Source organism: Saccostrea cucullata, unplaced genomic scaffold, assembly GCF_032062105.1.
Source record: "Saccostrea cucullata isolate Sc308-1 unplaced genomic scaffold, CSIRO_AGI_Scuc_v1 ctg897, whole genome shotgun sequence".
Lineage (NCBI taxonomy): Eukaryota > Metazoa > Mollusca > Bivalvia > Ostreida > Ostreidae > Saccostrea > Saccostrea cuccullata.
The window spans coordinates 324535-348506 of NW_026929693.1; the positions used below are offsets into that span (position 1 = coordinate 324535).

The 23972-nt window shown below is 34.0% G+C and overlaps 2 protein-coding genes across 2 annotated transcripts; both read right to left on the minus strand.

Annotated features, from left to right (window-relative positions):
* Positions 1-435: 435 nt before the first annotated feature.
* LOC134281849 (acanthoscurrin-2-like) lies at positions 436-1490 on the minus strand. Its single transcript, XM_062764286.1, has 2 exons — positions 1460-1490; positions 436-839 (listed from the first exon to the last, which is right to left on the minus strand). The coding sequence occupies exons 1-2, from the start codon at positions 1488-1490 to the stop codon at positions 436-438; spliced, it is 435 nt and encodes a 144-aa protein (XP_062620270.1).
* A 2834-nt stretch (positions 1491-4324) lies between these two features.
* On the minus strand, positions 4325-6075 carry LOC134281850 (uncharacterized). The gene is made up of 2 exons (XM_062764287.1): positions 5724-6075; positions 4325-4497 (listed from the first exon to the last, which is right to left on the minus strand). The coding sequence occupies exons 1-2, from the start codon at positions 6073-6075 to the stop codon at positions 4325-4327; spliced, it is 525 nt and encodes a 174-aa protein (XP_062620271.1).
* Between the last annotated feature and the right edge of the window lie 17897 nt (positions 6076-23972).

Below are 23972 nucleotides of genomic sequence, written 5' to 3' on the forward strand. Positions count from 1 at the left end.
GTTCCTACTTTCGTTTCCTAAACTTATGCTGACATTTTAAGTATTTCTTCATGTCACAAGCCAAAATTATCTTCATACCATAAGCCAACTCTTTGCTTTAATTATCAGATTTTTTTTTGAAATAAATATTTAGTCAGTGAAAAAAAATTCCCCTGCACTATGTGGGATTTTAATTAGTACTTTATAAATAACATTCATTTGTTATATTCACAAATCTGTTTGTATCTCATGAATGAATAAGACCTTAGTCACTGATATATCTTGTTATATTTTCTTTCATTCTTGAACATATTCACATTAGAACTATTAGCACAATTGAAAATATTTAATAAATGCTTGCCTCGTGCATACATTTTTATCTTATCGTTCTTAAGAGAGAAAAAAATGACAGGTACCTGAAAAGAAATATACTCCTACTCCTCCTCCTGAACCAACTCATACTCCTCCTTGTATTTTTCCTCCTCTTACTCCTCCTTGTACTTGTCCCCCTATTACTCTTCCTCCTAGTACTTGTCCTTCACTTACTCCTCCTCCTAGTACTTGTCCTCCTCTTACTCCTCCTCCTAGTACTTGTCCTCCTCTTACTCCTCCTCCTTGTACTTGTCTTCCTCTTACTCCTCCTCCTTGTGCTTGTCCTCCTCTTACTCCTCCTCCTAGTACTTGTTCTCCTCTTACTCCTCCTCCTAGTACTTGTCTTCCTACTCCTCTTCCAAGTACTTGTCCTCCTATTCCTGCTCTTACTCCTAAACCTACTCCATATACTCCGCCATCTCCCTCATCATCGTAATTGCTTGTTCTTATTGAAAAGAAACCCGCATTACAGGAAACCAGAACAGAGGCTAACACAGGAGTTTTTTTTAAAGAGACTTACATTTACATTTCAAAGCTGACTTTTACATTTTAGTGATTGGAGTTTGTCTATGTTAAAATTGTAAAAGTCAGTCGTCAATTTTAAACGTAAGTCTCTTCATAAAACTCCAATATCAAGGCGTTCATTTTGACTGTAAATACATTATCCTGATTTTGAAAATCTTGGTACCTTTTAAATAGGTTCGCAACAAATTTTAAAAAGAAAAATGTTGAAATCCTTTCTCAGAAGTCGACCGTATTTAAAGACGTTAAAAAGTGAATTTAAACGAAAAGAAAAAACGTGAATGACGCGATTCCTATGTAATTTTTGCACAATGCTTGAACGTGGTTATCTTTTAAGTAACGTCAAGCAATATACCGTTTTTGTTAATCAAAATGTCAATACTTTTGTCTTAAATCTCTCGGTGAATTTATGAATTTCTTAAATTAAGATTCAGGGATAATTCTATAAAGATCCTTAAGCCCTTTTCAATTTGCATAAACAAATCTTTCAACATTTACTACCTACTCATTCGGAAAGGTAAAGGAATAAACTCTATTGATTCTTTTAAATATTTTTCCCCATTTTGAAATTTCAAACTGCACTTACCTGCTATCCGATTCTGTGAAGAGCCAATCATCCTTCCAACCAAGATTTTATGTCTTATATAGTTCTAAGAAAGCAAAAGGTCACAAAGTCTCACCGCAACATTGGTTGGAATGTGTTTGTATTGGTCCACCGTATTTTATTCCTAATATTTTTGTCCAATATTATAAGGCATTGAATTGGAAGTTTTTATCCACTAATTATTCAATTTATAACTTGCATGGGAATCTTTTTAAACAATTAAGATTTTAAAAAATGTTGAATCTGATAAAAGGTAGTGATCTGAAATACTAAATCATATTGACAGAGGTTGAAAGAACATTAAAACAAATACATTTTATAGTTCATTTTCATGACTAAGATTAAATTCAAATTCTAAGAAGCTGCATTCCAAGAAAAAAAACCTAGAAGATCTGAAGATAATTTCTTCAATCAGAATTCTTTCCACGAGTTAATAAATTGTGGTGGAATGTAATTTTGATTTCAAGATGATGCACCGAACAGATTTTGTTTTGTTATCAACAAAAAAAAAAATGAAAATAAATTATATATTTTTAATTGTGAAAAAATAATTTAATAGCCTTTCTCACTTACCATGTAGTTAAAGATACGTGGAAAATGTTTTTGTCCTAAAATTGTTTATTGAAAAGATTTGCACAAAATATGAACTATTACTGGATTTATGAAAGAAAGTATGATTGTGTAAAGTATCCCACTTGCCAACACAAAAAATAAATTCTGTGGTCGGTCAAATTTTTGTTGATATGATTGAAATAACGTGAGAGACAAGACAACTATTTTACTATGTTTTTTTTCTGTTATTAAAAGCATCACATACCTTTCAAAGTCTCAATTTAATCTATATTATCTATACAAATGTAAATGGTTCATAATATGTAACACTTCGTATTCACCGGAATTGAGATCATATTCTCCAGAGGGTCAGCTCCCGTGCAGCGTCGAATGATATCTCCAAGTTGTTACCGAAATCTAAAAGTAAATTACTAATATAAACTTTTTTCTTTCTTTTTCTTCCTTTATGCAATACATTAAGCTTATAAGATATTATTTCTATAATTGATAAGTCACATTGTTTTTTGTTATTAAAGGAAATTTGAACTGGTCAAATATTCTCATATGAAGCAGAATATGTCCAAAATCTTATTCGTGAAAACCACGAAACACTTGCTTTGACCATCAACTTGACATTTTATGTTTCTGTACCAGATGTTTGTTACTGAAAATATTATTCATATTATTTTCTTCTTTCAAGTGATATCGAAAAATTTAACCAAATGATGTGCATTTATTCTAGAAAGAATCTTCAAATCGTACAGAACAGTATGCACATATTCAAGCAATAGCGAAAGATTATATGTGAAACGCCCCCCTTTCACGTCCATAGACAGACTCACAGACTAAGAATTTGTCAATCGTGTTTATATTTGACTGGCACAAGTGAAAGACAAGGATAAATTGAAGATATTCTGCGTGAATCTAAAAGTGAAGTATGCCTTCTAACTGAATTTTTTGATTAACACATTCTCGCACTTTCAAAAATTGAAATTTCATCCATTATATTTAAGAAAATTCTGTTGTGTATTAATGAATAATATGGTATGAATGAATGATATTACATCTATAATCTAGAAAATTTCAGAGTAAAATTGTGCGAAAGAAAAACCCACTCACTTAGATTATGTTAGCCCTTGCTTGGTGTTGTGTACTTGTTTACAGAGTTTAACAAATTGAATGCACCCGTGAACCGTAAACTGCGTTTGTGTACAGGGCACGAGCTCTGCTGTTGTTAATGTTTACGTTTCAACAGATGTGTTCAATTGATTGTTCAAGTCTGAACTCACCATTGAGCACGGACTGACAATACTGGTGAGAGGATATTAATTTCTACATTTCTACTCTGACATTTCAGGATTTTTGTTTTAATACCGTATAAGCAGAATCTTAAGCGAGGATTTAATTTTGCATTATTAGCGAGAGTGCCAATATCGCTAAAATTGAATATTACTAAAATTAATTGCGCTTTATTTGTAACAGCGTCTTTTAAAATCGCTAAAATAACATCTCACTAAAAATTAAATACCGGTTTTTGTGGACAAGTCGCTAAATTTGCGTCTCGCTAAAATTTCTACTTATACGGTATTTTTTTTTATTAGTACACAACAAAATTGCTACTTTTCTTAAGTAGGAAGGATGAAGTTGAAATTTGTGAAAGAGCAAGGGCGTGTCTATCAACTGCACCAAGTAATTCGAATTTTAAAACCTTTCAAAAAAAAAAAGATTTTGATTATATTTTCGCATAAAAAAATATAGCAACATATATGTCATGAAATTATACAGAAAATATGAAAAATATGAAATCAAAATCTGTGTCTTAGCACCTTTTAAGCAATAAAAGCTACACCTTCTATGTCGGAATTTCTTCTATGTCGGAATTTGGAAAATTGAAATAAAGTATTTCAATTAAAGGAAAAGAGAATGTTCGTAAGCATTTGTTGTTCATATTTTCAATGGAAGAGCTCTTTTTAAGTTTTGATTGAAGCAGAATTTGATTATTTTCGTCCTGTGTAATTATGATTTCCTACATGATACTATACATTTTATTGTAAAGAAATCTTTTTTTCTAAAACAATTTATAATACTTTTTTGAGTCAAAATGATCATCAAGGTTTTTAACTATACACAAAGTTATCATATTAGCATGTTTTGACAGGAAAATAAAAATCTCTTAAATGCAGCTTAAATTGCTTTAAATCATATAAAGAAAATAGCATAAAATAAAACAGAGAATAATCTATTTGCAACAGATATTTTTTAATTTGTCAAAGATGAGAAATGAGGAGCACATATTCAATATCTTTTCCTGGAGGTGCCTCGAGGATATTCTGGAAGCTGAGGACTTGCTGCACCTGAACCGCCTCCAGGACCAAATGAACCTCCTACAGGACCAAATGAACCGCGTAGAGGGCCAAATGAACCACCTACAGGACTAAATGAACCGCCTACAGGACCATACGAATCATCTACAGGAAAAGAAATCATAACTGAGCCTTTTTTTTATTAATGATTTTAAAAAGTGCTAAATTTATCACAATATTTGCACCGAAAAAATGCCCGAATAATTATTCATTATTTTTTATCTGAGTTTCAAGTTAGGTTGTTTACATGCATGAAGTTCTGATTACTGATTTAAAAAATGAGCAAAACCTTCCCGTTCATATCCGATCTCACTCTTGATTGAAGGTTCTAGAAAGTCAGATGGCATAGAACCCGGTCAAAAAAACAAGAGAAGTCAGGATCATGAAACTAGTGATCAATCAATTGATAACGGTATGACTTATGAATAATAAAAATGTACATATTTACAACTGAAATCCTTATGGCAACGAACTGGAAGTTAATTTTTGTATGAAGTAAAAAATTTGCTTAAAGAAAATATAGATTTTAAACGTGTGTGCTATAGTAAATACATTTTAATTGTAGTCTTTTGTATGAATGACCTATATACCGTTTAGGCCTGTAGATATATGGACTGAAAATCTAAATTGTTCTCAAAAATGCCAAAAGTACAATAAATCTGCAATTGTGCATCTTTTTACCAAAATACAATTAAAACAGAATACACGTAGTATAAAAAGTTAAAGTAAAGTACAGGAGACATGAAAAAAAAAATATTTACAAGTGAAGATAAAATGTTTTTAAATGTGTACCCACAGTACACTATGTATGACATAGTACACCAGATATTAAAATTAAGTTGCTTTTTGTGACGTAAATAGAAAACGCTAATCAAAGTGATACTTTAAAAAGTAAAAAAAAATATGAATGCTAATATCAACTTCTGTCGTTTCCTAAACTTATGTTGACATTTTAAGTATTTCTTCATGTCATAAGCCAAAATTACTAGTATCTTCATGCCAGAAGCCAACTGTCAGCTTTATCTATAAGACATTTTTTTGAATAAATTTTGCATCAGTGAAAAAAATTCCCCTGCGCTTGAGTGGGATTTTAATTAGTACTTTATAAATAACATTAAATATGCTACCTATAAATTTGATATATTTTCAAATCTGTTTATATCTCAAGAAAACATGAGATCCTAATCACTGATATATCTTGTAATATTTTCTTTCATTCTGGAACATATTCAAATTTGAACTATGAGCACAACTGGAAAATTTTAATAAATGCTTGTTCCGTACATACATTTTTCACTTATAGTTCTTAAGAGAGAAAAAATTACAGGTACCTGGAAAGAAATATTCTCCTACTCCTCCTCCTGAACCAACTCCTACTCTTCCTCCTCCTTGTACTTGTCCTCCTCTTACTCCTCCTCCTTGTACTTGTCCTCCTCTTACTCCTGCTCCTAGTACTTGTCCTCCTCTTACTCCTGCTCCTAGTACTTGTCCTCCCAATCTTCCTCCTAGTGCTTGTCCTCTTACTGCTCCTCCTAGTACTTGTCCTCCTACTCCTCCTCTTACTCCTAAAGCTACTCCATATACTCCACCATCTCCCCCATCGTCGTATTTGCGTGTTCTTATTGAATCGTAACCCGCATTACAGGAAACCAAAACAAAGGCTAACACAATCAAGACGTTCATTTTGACTGTAAAAACATTATCATGATTTTGAAAAAAATCTTGGTACCATTTATAAATAGGTTCGCAACAAATTTAAAAAAGAAAAATGTTGAAAGTCTTTCTCAGAAGTCGACTGTATATAAAGACGATAAGTAACATCCCGTTTTGGTTAATCATAATTCCAATACTTTTGTCTTAAATCTCTTGGTGAATTTTTGCATTCCTAAAATTAAGATTCAAGGATTATTCTGTAAAGATCTTCAAGCCTTTTCAATTTGCATAAACTAATCTTTCAACATTTGTTACCTACTCATTTGGTAAGGTAAAGGAATAAACTCTATTGATAAACTTTTAAATGTCTTTCCCCATCTTGAAATTTCAAATTGCACTAACCTGCTATCCGACTCTGTGAAGAGGCAATCATGTTTCCAACCAAGATTTTGTGTCTTATATAGTTCTAGGAAAGCAAAAGGTCATAAAACGTCTCACCACAACATTGGTTGGAATGTGTTTGTATTGGTCTACCGTCTTTAATTCCTAATATTTTTGCACAATATTATTAGGAGTTAGGTGGGAAGTTTTCATCCACCAATTATTCAATTTATAACTTGCATGGGAAGCTTTTTAAACAATTAAGTTTTAAAAAATGTTGAATCTGATAAATGGCAGTTATCTGAAATACTTAATCATATTGACAGAGGTCGAACGAACATTAAAACAAACATATTTTAGTTCATTTTATGACAAAGATTAAATTAAAATTCTAAGAAGCTGCTTTCCAAGAAAAAAAACCCAGAAGATCTGCAGATAGTTTCTTTGAATTTGAATTCTTTCCACGAGTTAATAAATTGTGGTGAAATATTCAATTGTGAAAAAATAGTTTAATAGCCTTTCGCACTTACCATGTAGTTAAAAATATGTGGAAAATGTTTTCGTCCTAAAACTATTTATTGAAAAGATTTCCACAAAATATGAAGTATTACTGGATTTATGAAAGAAGTATGATTCTGAAATGTATCCCACTCGCCAACACAAAAAATGAATTCTGTACTCGGTCGACAAGAGTGTCGGGACATCAAATTTTTGGTGATATGATTGAAACAACGTGAGAGAAAGATTACTTTTTTATCATTTTTTGTTGTTATTATAAACATTATTATATACCTTTCAAAAGTATCAATATAATCTATATTATCTTTACAAATGTGAATGGTTCATAATATGTAACACATCATATTCACCGGAATTGACACCATATTCCCCAGAGGGTCAACGCCCGTGCTTCGTCGTATGCTATCTCCCAGTTGTAACTTAAATTTACTTATATAAACATTTTTACGATGCATTAAGCTCATAGATATTATTTCTGTAATTGGTAAATGGATAGTGTCACATTGTTTTTTATTTAAGGAAATTTGAACTGGTCAAATATTGTCACATTTCTAAATTTTAACAGTTAAAATATAAAATAGCTACGTTTAAAATGTGTTATATAAAATTCTATGGTAATATTATATAAAAATGTTTTTATCGAACTCGTTGTTTGGTCTTCCAACAATCTATTGGAATTCCATTGGGTACTAATTGTACCCTGTTATTAGCAAACCCATTTGTATTTTTGTTTTAATATGAGGCAGAATTTGTCTAACATCTTATAAGAAAACGACGAAACACTTGCTGTGACCATCTACTTGAAATTTTAGAATATCGAACAAGTATTATCAATGAACAATGGTTATTATACCCGCACTTTCTAAAGGGTATATTGTTGTTACTCATGTCCGTCCGTCCGTCCGTCTGTCACACTTTTCTTCCCTGAACTCCTCCTACATTTTTCACAGTAGCTCAATCATCTTTTGGGAGATGGTTGGGGGTGTCATGTAGATGTGCAGTAAGGTTTCAGAATTTTGATTTTGCCCCGGGGGGTCAAATGGGGGTCGAAATATAACGTTTTTTATGCTCAAAGCCCCGTCTTCCCTGAACTCCTTCTACATTTTACTCAGCAGCCTAATCTTCTTTTAGGAGATGGTTGGTGGTGCCATGTAAATGTGCAGTAAGGTTTCCGAATTTTGATTTTGCCCCAGGGGATCAAATGGGGGTCGAAAAATGACGTTTTTTATGCAAAAAGCCCCGTCTTCCCCAAACTCCTCTTACATTTTATTCAGCAGCCTAATCATCTTTTGAGAGATGGTTGGTGGTGTCATGGAGATGTGCAGTAAGGTTTCGGAATTTTGATTTTGCCCCGGGGGGTCAAATGGGGGTCGAAATATAACGTTTTTTATGCAAAAAGCCCCGTCTTCCCTGAACTCCTCTTACATTTTATTCAGCAGCCTAATCATCTTTTGGGAGATGGTTGGTGATGTCATGTAGATGTGCAGTTAGGTTTTGGAATTTTGATTTTGTCGTGGGGGGTCAAATGGGTGTTGAAAAATGACGTTTTTTATGCTAAAAGCTCCTTCTTCCCCAAACTCCTCTTACATTCAACTCAGCAGCCTAATCATCTTTTGGGAGATGGTTGGTTGGGTCATGTAGATGTGCAGTAAGGGTTCAAAATTTTGATTTTGCCCCGGGGGGTCAAATGGGGGTCGGAAAATGAGTTTTTTTATGCTAAAAGCCCCGTCTTCCCTGAACTCCTTCTACATTTTACGCAGCAGCCTAATCATCTTTTGGGAGATGGTTGGTGGTGTCAAGCAGATGTGCAGCAAGGTTTCAGAATTTAGATTTTGCCCCGGGGGGTCAAAGAGGGGTCGAAAAATGACGTTTTTTATGCTACAAGCCCCGTCTTCCCGGAACTCCTTCTACATTTTACTCAGCAGCCTAATCATCTTTTGGGAGATGGTTGGTGGTGTCAAGAAGATGTGCAGTAAGGTTTCAGAATTTAGATTTTGCCCCGGGGGGTCAAATGGGGGTCGAAAAATGACGTTTTTTATGCAAAAAGCCCCGTCTTCCCTGAACTCCTCTTACATTTTATTAAGCAGCCTAATCATTTTTGGGAGATGGTTGGTGGGGTCATGTAGATGTGTAGTAAGGTTTCGGGATTTAAATTTTGCCTCGGGGGGTCAAATGGGGGTCGAAAAATGATGTTTTTTATGCAAAGAGCCCTTTCTTCCCTGAACTCCTCTTACATTTTATTCAGCAGCCTAACCTTTTTTTTTGGAGATGGTTGGTTGGGTCATGTAGACGTGTCGTAAGGTTTTGGAATTTTGATTTTGCCCCGGGGTGTCAAATAGGGGTGGAAAAATGATGTTTTTTATGCAAAAAGCCCGTCTTCCCTAAACTCCTATTTCATTTTACACAGTGGCCTAATCCTCTTTTGGGAGAGTTCACTCTTTTGAAATTTTGGTAAAACATCAAGGTCAAGCCGTAAAAATCATAGCATATTTGGAAACATCTTGTTATGGGTAATGTACACTTGAAATGTGAAAGTCGTATCTCTTCTCAATCAAAAAGAAATACAACATTATTGAAAAGTAAGTTGAACTTCAAGGTCAAGGTCACAGAGTCAAAAAGTCATGATACATTTGGAAAGGTCTTATCACAGGTAATATGAATTCTCTTTCATTTATCTTTCAAAATGATCAATTTAAAACAATGAATTTGTTCATGACAGTAGGTCAAACTTCAAGGTCATGGGTAATAAAAATCATAGTATATTTAGAATGGTATTGTCCCATTAAATACTAATACACATGTTTAATATAAAAGTCCTGTCTCTTCTCATTTAAAATATATGACCATGATGACCAAGGTTAAATTTATTGTGACAGATGGATAGACTGATAAACAAATAAGATTTAATGTGTCCTACCTTTAGCGAAAATGGGGGACAATAAATGTCCTTGCTGTTCTTGAGAAGAAGATTTATGTTGGAAAAAGTCCCCTGCATATTTACATGTAAATTGGTTGAAATTGGCTCAGTGGTTCTTAATTCAGAAGTTAAGAATGTGAAAAGTTTGCAGAAAAACAGATGGACGACAGAAAACAGTACATTTCAGAAAACAGTATGCTTGTAAATAGTTAATCAAGGTGCTTTGGGTAGCAAAATAAAGCTAAACTGGTATATCTAATTCATCCGCAGAGCTTAGTATATTTTAAGATGCACAACCTTTTCAACTCTTACAATAATTATTTTCAAAATATTTATATCACCATGTCTGATTCAAGGGAGAACTTGAGATATGACCAGAAGTATATCTGTTGAATATAAGATATGTACATGTATACTGTGTTTTTTTTTTTTTTAGTAATTTGTTTGTTTGTTGTGACAGCAACTGTTATGGCAGCTTTTGGCAAAGCTTGAAGTTTCTCAAATGTAAGTCAAACTCCAAGGTCAAGGTCAAAGGGTTAAAATTGTTGGTATCAAAGGGAAAGTCTTGTCACAAGGAATACACATGTAAAATAAGAGAGAAATTCCTAGTACTTCCTCACCTGTTCAAAAGTCATTGCCAAGGTTAAATTGGATTCAACTCTAGGGTCAAGGTCAAAAATATTTATACCTGTTGAAAGTTCACAATGATTACACATGTTAAGCATGAAAGTCCTGGCACCAACTGTTCAAAACTTAAATTAGGCCAAGTTTAAGGTATTTTTGTGTAAAAGTGGGTCAAACTCCAAGGTCAAGAGATCAAGAGGTCAAAATTGGTGGTACCCATTAAAAGGTTTTGCCAAAAGAAATTTACCTATGAAATGTGGAAGCCATGTGTATAGCCCAATCCACTTAAAACTAAAATATGGGCAAGGTTAAAGTTTCTGTGAACAGACAAACAGACATACATGTGTAAACACAGGAAACAAAATATGTATGTATAGTAAAATGGAAAAATTTTCTACTTTTATGGAGTCATAAGATCATTTGTCATTTCAGGTTACAGGGAGTCAGTGGCTAGGGAGATCAGACCCCCCACCCCCACCCCCCCACCCCTTGAATTTGCAGTTATTTAGATAAGACTACAGTTATTTAGGGTATTCCGAATCACCCCGCATTCCGCGACGCTCGGTAATTTACCTTATCGCTGTATCTTATACGAGACATGCACACGTGTGACAACTAAATAGTCATTAACAACATGATTAATGCTTAATACATACAATAAATAAAGAGGTAAACTTAATGCGTTAATTAAAAAAATAATTAATTCATTCGTTAACTTGCTTTCCTTCTCGATGAAAATTTCCTTGTATAAACGTTGCAGAATATTTCTCATCGATGTCGTGGCGTTGTTGGTGGATGAAACCTAGCATATTAGGTATTGATAGAACGGCAATTTTATGAGCTTTTATGAGCATTAATAATTTGTTATTACATCTCAAAAATTTGTATGTTACAACCGCATTTGTAGCCCCCTATAATTTGCGGTATTTCGAATCACGTATGTGCATAACAGCAACTGAAGAAATTGCAGGCTGCATTTTGTTATATGCCCGGTATTTCGAAAACATCGGTTTTCTTTATATGCAAGGGACCTATATAATTATGAAATGGAAAAGCTGTGAAGAGTTAATGAGTAGCTTGACCAGTGGTTATCCTTTTGTCACAAAGTTTTTAAATATGGACTTGCACGCATGTGTGTACATGCACACATACATATATGTACACTGTGCACATGTGCAGTGATTTATGTCATATTTAATAATGGTGATACATATATCTAAACAAGAGCTAGTTTTTATTCCTTTTCATACATTTTTTATCACCATTATCATTATACATGTATGATTTTTTTTCGTAGCCGATTCGTAGAATTATGATATATTTAATGTTAATTGTTATGCAGCGAAAAAAAAAATCCCAGGTGCAAAAAAGTGACATAATTATATTTACAGGACAACAATTTACAGTCATATAATTTCTGAAACCCTATTTTCTTTGTAATAATTGCTTTTCTGCATGATCCGCCTCTGAAAAGCTGTTTTTAGTGCGAATAAAGAGGGGGATGCTGATAACTTTCAAATAAACAAGAACAATCAAGAAAATTTTAATTCTTTTTATTCTTGAAGCTTTTTATAAACAATACTAACTAGTTCGTCAATTATGATGATGTTATCTGACCGTTTTCAACCCATTTACCTGGTGATTCGAAATACCCGGAAGTGATTCGCAATACACTAAAAAGCTGATCCAAATATTACCCCCGTCAAGGTCGCTGTATCGAAGATAGACTCGTTCTGTAAAGTAGATCTGATTTTTCACTAAATTGGCTTTCCTTTGATACCAAACAACCATGTGAAAAGTTTTTAATAAAAACATCTGCAGTCAAAATGTAAAAGGTGATTCGGAATACCCTAAATGATTGTATTTACTGAAGAGAATAAAAATGACTTTGGACATCCTCCCCCTTAGAAAACAGGGACCCCACCATTATTGTTTTTATTATTCTTTTTTATTTGCTTCTCGGGAAATCTTGGGCTGGATTTTTTTTTTGAATGAGGTGTGACCCCCCCCCCCCCATTCCGAAAAAAAAATTCTGGATCTAAGCCGGTAATAGTGTATATACTGAATTTCGGCAACGGGAGATAACTTGACAATGTGAAATTTGTCGACTGTGGCATGCGATGATCTTTGACACTTGTTGAACTTCAACCTAACCATTTGTATTTAATTATTCTTATGCAATCTATACTAAATCTTGTACTTACCGAATGTCATAGGTCGTGACAACGAATTCATGAAATATAATCCATATAATCCAGTTAAAACACAAATGATTTTAACTGACCACACTGCATCGTCAGCATACATGTGCTAAATGAAGTATGAATCGGCCCAGGTGTGCCGAGTGGACATCTAAAAATATGATAATGGGTGACGCAAACCCAATGTGAATGTAGAAATTTTCAATAAGATGTTCACACGTAGAACTGTTTAGTACAAGAACAAATTTCAAACTATCATAATAAACGATGTTTTAACATAACTTTGCAATCTAGGTCTATTTTTAAAAAAAATGTATGTGTGAGAGAGAGAGAGAGAGAGAGAGAGAGAGAGAGAGAGAGTGTGTGTGTGTGTGATGGTGAGGGGGGGGGGGGGGGAATAGGCATTTACAAAAAACAGGGCTGTATTTTCAATGGTTTTTTTTCCTAAAATAATATTTTATGTTATTGAGAAAGTAAATTTAAAAAGTTCCAAATTATGGGCAAAATATTTATCAGAATCTAATTAATTAATTTACTTTATTAATTAAATTCTGTTATTTCAGACTGGTAATGAATTAAGTATACAAAATACATCTATGAGGCTCATAGATCATATGGTCACCTGAAAATTTTATGCTCAATTTGACGAATACATGCACATGTACATACATGTATAGAATTATTTTGACTTTTTCCTTGGAAAGTCCAATATGAAGGAGTGTGTATTTAGAGGCAAACACCTTAGTGCGGGTATTACTGTCTCATGACAGCATCTAGTTTAAATTCTTATGTGGATACGATATATCCCGGTGAGGTTGAGATAAACAATACTGCTGAGTCTAACACAACTAATTCATATTTTCATATTTTACTTGGAAAAGATGTTACGGTCGGTAATCTAACAAGCAAACCTTAATATAAACATGAAGACTTTAAATTTAAAATCGTCAACTTCCTTTACTTATGCAGCAATATAATTTCATCACCTCCCATACCAGGTTTATATATCTCAGTTGATTTGATTCATAAAAACATTCTCTACGTACATGTATGTACATATTCTAAAACGAGGTAGATTTTGGACAAACAAAATGATGAAACAAGAATATCAGTAGTCTCGTTTAAAGTAATCATTTCAACATTTCGTAAGTGCTATGCCCAATACAATGACCTTGTCAAGAAAACAGTTAATCATTAAGTCAAATCCTGACTGATTATTATACCCGCACTTTCTAAAGAAAGTTCGGGTATATTGTTGTTACTCATGTCCGTCCGTCCGTCCGTCCGTCTGTCACACTTTTCTTCCCTGAACTCCTCTTACATTTTACACAGTAGCCTAATCATCTTTTGGGAGATGGTTGTTGGTGTCATGTAGATGTGCAGTAAAGTTTTGGAATTTTGATTTTGCCCCGGGGGGTCAAATGAGGGTCGAAAAAAAACGACGTTTTTTATGCAAAAAGCCGCGTCTTCCCTGAACGCCTCTTACATTTAACACAGTAGCCTAATCATCTTTTGGGAGATGGTTGGTGGTGTCATGTAGATGTGCAGTAAGGTTTCGGAATTTTGATTTTGCCCCGGGGGGTCAAATGGGGGTCGAAAAATGATGTTTTTTACGCACAAAGCCCCGTCTTCCCTGAACTCCTTCTAAATTTTACTCAGCAGCCTAAACATCTTTTGGGAGATGGTTGGTGGTGTCATGTAGATGTGCAGTAAAGTTTTGGAATTTTGATTTTGCCTCGGGGAGTCAAATGAGGTCGAAAAATGATGTTTTTTTTGTGCAAAAAGCCCCGGCTTCCCTGAACTCCTCTCACATTTTACTCAGCAGCCTAAACATCTTTTGGGAGATGGTTGGTGGTGTCATGTAGATGTGCAGTAAAGTTTTGGAATTTTGATTTTGCCACGGGGGGTCAAATGGGGGGGGGGGGGGCGAAAAATGACGTTTTTATGCAAAAAGCCCCGTCTTCCCTGAACTTCTTCTACATTTTACTCAGCAGTCTAAACATTTTTTGGGACATGGTTGGTGGTGTCATGTAGATGCGCAGTAAGGTTTCGGAATTTTGATTTTATCCCGGGGGGTCAAATGGGGGTTGAAAAATGATGTTTTTTTATGCAAAAAGCCCCGCATTCCCTGAATTCCTCTTACATTTTACACAGTAGTCTAATCATCTTTTGGGAGATGGTTGGTGGTGTCATGTAGATGTGCAGAAAGGTTTCGGAATTTTGATTTTGCCCCAGGGGGTCAAGTGGGGGTTGAAAAATAATGTTTTTTATGCAAAAAGTCCTGTCTTCCCTGAACTTCTTCTACATTTTACTCAGCAGCCAAAACATCTTTTGGGAGATGGTTGGTGGTGTCATGTAGATGTGCAGTAAGGTTTCAGAATTTTGATTTTGCCCCGGGGGGTCAAGTGGGGGTCAAAAAAAATGTTTTTTATGCAAAAATCCGCGTCTTCCCTGAACGCCTCTTACATTTTACACAGTAGGCTAATCATCTTTGAAGAGATGGTTGGTGGTGTCATGTAGATGTGCAGTAAGGTTTCGGAATTTCGATTTTGCCTCGGAGGGTCAAATGGGGGTCAAAAAATGACGTTTTTTATGCAAAAAGCCCCGTCTTCCCTAAACTCCTTCTACATTTTACGCAGTAGCCTAATCATCTTTTGAGAGATGGTTGCTTGTGTCTTGTAAGTGTGCAGTAAGGTTTTGGAATTTTGATTTTGCCCCGGGGGGGGGGTCAATTGGGGTCGAAAAATGATGTTTTTTTATGCAAAAAGCCCCGTCTTCCCTGAACTCCTCTTACATAAATTGACTCAGTAGCCTAATTATCTTTTAAGAGATGGTTGGTGTTGTCATGTAGATGTGCAGTAAGGTTTTGGAATTTTCATTTTGCCCAGGGGGTCAAATGGGGGTAGAATTTTTTTTTTTAAATATTTGATATTTTTAATCACCCTGCTTTCAAGAACTTCCCTCATATTTTATGTATTAGCTTTAAACCATGATCATTTGGAAAATGATTGGTTTGTTTTGTGTATGTGTAAAATGGTTTCAGAATTTGCATTTTTATATGGATGGCAAAAAGGGGCAGGAAAAAATGGCCCCTGCCTAACCCAGGGGGTCATGATTTGTACAAACAAGAATCTACACCTTGAGAATTTTTCCATATTAATCATGCTCTTGTTGTTCTTGAAAAGGAGAATTTTGAAGATTTGTTTCCTTTTATTCCTAAATAAAACTTTGATCCCTTATTGTGGCCTGACCCTAGCCTTTGAGGTCATGATTTGAAAAACTAAAAATATGTCTATAGGACATGAATGTCCCACTGGATGTATATTACTCATGCTACATGAAAATTTGTATTAGTGTATAAAGTTTGTTGAAAATATCTCGAACAGTTTCTTTAGAATTGAAACTAAAATCTAAATAAATTGGATATAGATTATAAATCCTCATCAAATTATGTATAAGTGCATGATAAACATAAAAATGTCTCAAACTATTTCTTTAAAACTTAGCAAAATACAAATTAAAAAGGAGGGAGGTCAAGGTCACAGGAATGTGCAAGGTGAAGTTTTTGATGCAGTTGAATTGCTCTCACTAATACATATCAGCATATTATGTTTGATAAAAATATCTTGAATGATTTAATGAAACTGAGCTTAACAATTTTTTTAAGAAAAGGGAGGTCAAAGGAAGGTTGGGGTCAAAATATTGTTGCATTTGAAAAGCTTACATCAGTATGAATTTTACTATTAGCATATGAAGTTTGATAAAAATATAATTAATGGTTTGTTTAAAACTTAGATAAACACATATTTTAAAAAGTGAGGTCAAGGTCAAAAGAAAATTCAAGTCAAAATAAGTTTATGCATTAATAGCTCTCAGCAGTATGTACATGTATTAGCATATATATGATATAAAGTTTGATAAATATATCTTGAACGTTTATTCAAAACTGATCTAGATATTAATTTTAGAGAAGTGAGGTCAAGGTCACAGGAAATGTCAAGGTAAAAAAGAGTGAAGCATTGTAAAGCTTACATCAGTATGTATTACACAACTTGAATGGTTTCTTTAAAATAAAGCTTAACACTAATTTAAAGAAAAGTTAAATGAAGGTCAAAGGAAAAATCAACGTCAAAAAATATTGCCACAGTTGGATAGTTTACATCAGTATATGCATCAACATACTTGTGTGAACTTTGAAAAAAATATCTAGAAAGTTTTTTTGAGCTCAATGGAAAGACAGATGGAAGGGTGGAGGACGGACATGACAAAAACTATACATGTATTCCTAATCATGGTGTGGCATAAAAAACTTGAATCTACATTATATGAGGATGTTTCCATATCAAGATTATACAAGCAAATTTAAAGAATTGTGGTCCTCTGCTTTCTGTGTCTTAGTGAATGGGATGCCATAATTTATGGCAGATTGTGTGTCAAATATGCACCCCTATCATATGCCAAGTTATGAAAATTAGGTCAAAGGAGAAAAATCATAGCATGCTCGGAAATATTTTGTTGCAGGTAATGTACATGTCAAATATGAAAGTCCCATCTCTTTTCAATCAAAAGGTACATATATATCTATAATATAATATTTTTAAAAAGTACGTTAAACTTCTAGGTCAAGGTCACAGAGTCAAAAGTCATGATACATGTATATTTAGAAAAGTCTTTTCACATGTAATATACATGTATAATTTGAATGCCCTATCTTTTCTCTTTCAAAATGATTAATTTAAAATGTTATTTTTTGGAAAGTAGGTAAAACTTTAAGGTCAAGGTCTCACTTGGGTTAAAAAATCATAGTACATTTAGAAAGTTTTGTGGTAATGTACATGTGAAATATGAAAGCCCTATCTCTTAATATTCAAAAGTTAGGACCAAGGTTAAATTTATTGTGACAGATGCACATACTGTCAAAGATGGACAGACAAATGAGATTTAATGTTCCCTCCCTTTCCCAAATACGGAGGACAATAAATGCCCTTGCTGTTCTTGAGAAGAAGATTTACACTGAGAGAATTACCTAGTTGATGTAACTAGTGTGCAATATTGTTTTTATGTCATTTTGTTCGTCGTGATTAGTAATCACTCTGTGTACTAGCTAAGGTAGTGAAAAGTTGAGTGATGGTCATAAAGATACTTAGATACCTAGTGAAAGTTACTTATAAATTCTTAGATTTACTAATATTATCTAGTAAATCTACCCAATACCTAGTAAAACTACTTTTGAGGTAGTGATTTTATGGACAGTAAATTTACTAGTCTTCCCAGTGATTTTCACTAGTTATTTTTTTCCGTGTATGAAGGAAAAAATCCCCTGCATATTTTTTATGTCAATTGAAATGGAGACACCACCACGTGAAAAATAATGAGGACAAGTCAGATTTGAAGTCAACATTCATTTTAGGAGTTTTCAACCATTAAGACGTAAAGAGATATGAACTCGATCCTTCCCCTCACCCCTTCCCAGACCCCTGTTTATTCACGTATGCAAACTACTACTTGTTCCTACATTTTAACAAAAATGTTAATATATACAAATAGTTTAATGTGGCCCATCTCTTTGAATGATTTTTATTCCTAATTCTATGAGGATAGGTTGATGAATAAAATGTCAAGCAATCTTATCATTGAATGATGCATTTTTATTTAATTTACTGCAGTCATATTGTGAACATTTCCAGTTCATTAGGAGAGTGGGGATGACCTTCAGGGGTTCATAACCTTTATACCATTAGATTTACATAACATAATAACACAAAAAACAAAATTATGTATAGTCAAATGGAAAAAGTTGCCTCCTATTTTGAAGTCACAGGATCATTTGTCATTACAGGAACAGGGAGTGGATTGGGAGATCCCCCCTCCCTCCCGGAATTTGCAGGACTATAATATATACTGAAGCAAATAAAAATGACTTGGATGCTCTCCACCCTAGAAAACAGACCCCACCATATCTTTTTTTTTTTTTTTTTTGCTTCTCAGGAAATTCTGGTCTGGAAATCCCCCCTCCCTCCCAGAAAAAAAATTCTGTATGTTGTAACTGAATGTAACGTCGATAACGGGCGATAACTTCAGAATGTGAAATTCGTCTTATTGCAGCATCGGATGACCTTTGATCCTTTAAACTTTAACCTAACCAGCTGCATTTCAGACTATTTTACCCAAATCTATACCAAAACTTGTACTTACCAACTGTCATAGGTCCCGTCAACTTCATGAAATATAATCCAATTAAAACACAAAATAATTCGTACTGACATACATGCATTGATGTGTACACTACGCTGGTACTGCACGTGCAGTGCAATCTAAAAATGATAATAGTAAAACTAGTATTTAAGTTGGGTACGTGACGCAAGCCCAATGTGATGCAGGTGTTCAGATACATTTATAGTACAAGAACAAATTAAAAATTATTTACAAAAGATGTTTTATCTTAACTTTGCCATCGTGTGTGTGTGTGTGTGTGTGTGTGTGTGTGTGTGTGTGTGTGTGTGTGTGTGTGTGTGTGTGTGTGTGTGTGTGTGTGTGTGTGTGTGTGTGTGTGTGTGTGTGTGTGTGTGTGTGTGTGTGTGTGTGTGTGTGTGTGTGTGTGTGTGTGTGTGTGTGTGTGTGTGTGTGTGTGTGTGTGTGTGTGTGTGTGTGTGTGTGTGTGTGTGTGTGTGTGTGTGTGTGTGTGTGTGTGTGTGTGTGTGTGGGTGGGTGTGTGTGTGGGTGTGTGTGTGTGGGGGTGTGTGTGTGGGGGTGTGGGGGTGTGTGTGTGGGGGTGGGGGTGTGTGTGGGGGGGTGTGTGTGGGGGGGTGTGTGTGTGTGTGTGTGGGGGGGTGTGTGTGTGTGTGTGTGTGGGGGTGTGTGTGTGTGGGGGTGTGTGTGTGTGTGTGTGTGTGTGGGGGTGTGTGTGTGGGGGGGGGGGGTGGGGGGGGGGATGGGAGAGGGGGTGTTGACTAAATTGATTGGGTATATGGCAGCTTTCAAGGTGTTTCTGCCTATTCAAATGTTAAAAAGTTGTACATTTTGAAAAAATTATCAAAGACGCTTTACACTAATTTGAATAATATTATTTGTTGTTGATCTATATGAGAAAATAGATTTAAAAAGTTCCAATTATGGGCCAAAATTTTATATCCCCCTTTATCAAACCTAATTTACATCATTAATTAAAGTCTGTTGTTTAATTTCAGACTGGTAATGAATTAAGAATATGAAATACCTATAAGATCGAGGCCCATGGGCCACATGAACACCTGAGCATATTATGCTCAATTTGATGAAATTACGGAATTATATTGACTTTTTCCTTGGTAAAGCCCAATTTGAAGGAATGTGCATTTAGAGGCAAACACCTTAGTGCGGGTATTACTCACCCATTCTCAGAATAAGTGGTCATTTTGACTAAATGTATGTCTCCTCGCCCTATTTGAAAAATATGACGTATTTAAAACATTTTATGTGATCTTTTACATTCATATGTAACTATACTCACAGGCTGAGAACGAAAACTCCTTCAGAAATCGATATTTTCAAAAATACAAAGCAGAAAACTTATCAATTTTGTCAATTTTTGCGTGTCGCCAATAGGGTATCTTAAGTTTCTGCATTTTTAAATCATCTGTATGTTTCTAGAGCTCTTCATTACATCTTAGTTTCATGACACATATGCAGGCATTTACTTTAAAAAAGTTCTTAAATGTTTACAACCATATTCCGAATTCATTTTTCAACTTGATTTAATGTCGCTTAAAAGTATGTAAGCTACGTTGCCGATTATGAATGTGTCTTTTTCAGTCTGAAATATCTTTTACCTTGCATATAAACATTCAAAAATTAATTGAATTTTATTAATCTGTCAATTAAAATTTGAATCAAAATACACAGGGGACAAATAATCTTGTACGAGCATCTGCAACCTGTATCTTTGATCCGTTGTTTTAAGAGTGTAAGCTACGTGATCATGAAAAAAACTATTATGGTAAATATATATCTAGTTTTCTGTGTGTTTTTTTTATAATACATTGTGTGTATGGTCATTTGTAGATCGAACAATTACAGTAGTCAGTACAAAATGTATGATTCTACCTACTAATAGACAAGATGTAATTTACGTTGCGTAATCTACGTTGTCGTCCTATTAAATAAAATGTAAGAGTCAAGCAATATAGATTCTTTTTTATGAAATTATAGTGATGTTGAGTTATGTTTTTGCACTGTATATGACCATCTACCGCTTCTGACTGAAGGGCACGCCCGCTAAAGCTGTTAAACTGCGGATTTCAACGTTGAAAAAAGAAACAATAAAATATCTCTGTCCTAATCCAATTTTAAAGGTTAGAAATTATATCTTAAAAATAAATTTTTATTTAATTCAAATGCTCTAGATCATATGTTAGATAAGTTCACCCTTCGTAAATTGTAATCATTGAAAATTGTCGGCACGAACAATATGTAATCAAACAGTCATAGTATTGTAAGCTACGTTGTTTGCTTGCTTGTCTATCACTTATCAAGTGATGATTTATATACATGAAAATCTCTGTCTATGAAGTAATTTCATCATTTTATTCTGAAATTTGTAAGGCTGAAGATTTAAATCTTGCTAAATATGATTAATAAAGTAACATAGAGTATCGATAACGTAGCTTACGTTTTATCTCAGATAAAAGAGATATCGAAAACATCATTATTATACCTCATTATAAATATTCTACACAACGCGTTATCTGATTGGTTCTAAGTTATCACGTGATCGGGTCGTAAAACTTCATATTTCCCGTCGTCGGCACGCTTTTCATCATATTCCACCTCTTCGGAACACCTAGTGAATTTTCCCGCAATATAGTTCTCGTTCGTTGAACGAAAACTCCCGAGAGTAGTAAACGTCACAATAGCCTGGTTTACGTCACAAAACTGATGACAATGTGTTGACCAAAGGGTTTTATAGTAACTTTACGCTAACAATGGTGTGAATTAGAGAGCGGTTCCGAATTTGAAAGTTTGGTTCGGTATAATAAACAATTTATTGCATGATAGTGAGGGAAATATGAAGACTTATTCAACCAAAAAATATCATATTCCCCTCGGGCGAAACCCTCGGGGAATATGATTTTTCTTGGCTGAATAAGTCTTCATATTTCCCTCACTATCATGCAATAAATGTATAATATAGACAAAATATAGGGAAATATTTTTAAATTTTGCTGGTTATAGTCTTTTGTCTATCAAAGATCATTCATATATTCAAAAATTTTAGTATTTTATGGTTAACTTGGGTAGTAAATCATGTTTTTCGTAATCTACGTCACTGAAAGAAATACCTAGTTAATTTAACTAGTGTGCCTAGTAAAGCGTTCGACGTGATTAGTAATTACTCTGTTTACTAGCTAAGATAGTGAAAAGCGGAGTAGTGGTCGTAAAGATACTTAAATACCCAGTGAAAGTTACTTGTAAATTCTTAGATTTACTAATGTTATCTAGTAAACCTACCCAATACCTAGTAAAACTACTTTCAAGGTAGTGATTGTACGGACAGTAAATTTACTACTCTTCCCAGTGACTTTCACTAGTTATTTTTTTACAGTGCGTTGTGTACCCTGTAATCTACGTTACAGTAATGATATTCTGTGTTTCTCTTTCGATGTTAGCTTTAAGAAATCTATGTTTTTGGAATTGCATTGAATATAATTTAATCAAACATTTCATTTATTCAGTTTCTAATAATGATGATACTCAAAGTTCTGTTTTAACTTCAAAGATGAACGAAAAAAGAGTTTTTGTAATGAACAATTGGTGTTATACATTGATTGGTTTGTGTTATCGTAAATACTTTAAATTGATTAAGTTTAGGACATTTTTCGAAGGAAAGTAGTTCAACTTACCACAAAACACACATTTTCTTTATTTTTATTAATTCTTATGAGAAATTCTCAGGTTTATCATTAATGTAATTGTGGCAACGTAAGTTACCTGTAATTTTGATGGGTGTTACTTATGGATTCATATCTTTTATATTTATTTTACCCGAGTGTTCAAATTTTGTGAACAAACAGATGAAATACAAAGGTATAAAATAAAACCAAAATCATAACGATAAACAAAAAATATTATTTTCACAAACTCTGTTTGAAGAAATCGACTTATTCTGAGAATGGGTGTACTGTCTCATGACAACATCTAGTTAAATATTTACGAATGCCTTTGATGACATTGCTGTACGACATTTCCTATTTACATGTTCTTTGAAATTTAGATTTTCATCTAAAAATGGACCCAAATATCGTACACATTTTACGGATTTGATTTTACTTTCGTTAATGCTGATCACTTTTGTAGCACATTTTTCTAGTTGTTTTTTACTCCCAAATAGAATGAATTCTGTTTTTGATGCATTCATTTTAAGTTTATTATCGTTCATCCAGTTATTAATAATTTTTGCGCAACCCTCAAGCTCGCAAATAGCCTCAATTTCGTTGTGATTTGACGTTGGATTAAAACGTGCATTTGCAGTATGGTCATCTGATATGGAAGGAAGAATGAATCGAAATCAAATATAGTTCCCGCATACGTCAGATACAACCAGGGTCCTAAGCAGCTTCCTTGAGGAACGCTATATTGCAGCTGGTGCACAGATGATGAACCAGCCACAAGGTTGCAAATATGAACCTACCCAATTTAATGCTAAGCCACATATTCCATATTGCTTTTTGAAGTACTTTTAATAATGTACTGAAAGGAAAAAGAAACGCAGGGTAAACTTTTGAGGTGAATTTAATTTGTTTTTCTTGAAATATGTTTTAGTTTTCCTATCTAAATTTTAAAATCATCTTTCAAAAAGATATAACTAAATTCCCATTTGATTTTGTCTAATAATTCATGCATTATTGAGCCTCAAATGACGATACCCCCAAAAAGTGAAAATGGAGAACTCTCAATATCTTCAATGTCTCTCCCGTGCATCTGTCAGAGCCCTATTTCTCCTTTACATGAAAACCTAATTGCGGAATTGTTTTCTTTTAAATTTCGTATGAATGAAATGAATATAATCGTCTACTGTATAAATGGCTGTTTTTGTGGTAGTAGGGTGGCGATTAAGAGATGGCAGGACGAATAATCCGCTCGTAACATGGCTCATTTTCGCGTTAATGTCATCGTCACGGTTGATTGAAAACCATTCCAGACCCTCTCTGACAACGAGTAACAGGTTTTATGGAGGAAAATTTACAAGAAACTGCACAGTAGGCCGTTGTTGCCTTTTTCATTAATTGGGCAATTCGAAAACAAGACCC

Excerpts from the sequence above, each read along its gene's own strand:
- LOC134281849 (XM_062764286.1), bottom strand. The coding sequence starts at position 1,490 with ATGATTGGCTCTTCACAGAATCGGATAGCAG. Across the intron at positions 840-1,459 it reads TTCACAGAATCGGATAGCAG|CCTCTGTTCTGGTTTCCTGT; the intron begins GTAAGTGCAGTT and ends CTCCTGTGTTAG.
- LOC134281850 (XM_062764287.1), bottom strand. The coding sequence starts at position 6,075 with ATGAACGTCTTGATTGTGTTAGCCTTTGTTTTGGTTTCCTGTAATGCG. Across the intron at positions 4,498-5,723 it reads AGGAGAATATTTCTTTCCAG|ATGATTCGTATGGTCCTGTA; the intron begins GTACCTGTAATT and ends CTTTTCCTGTAG.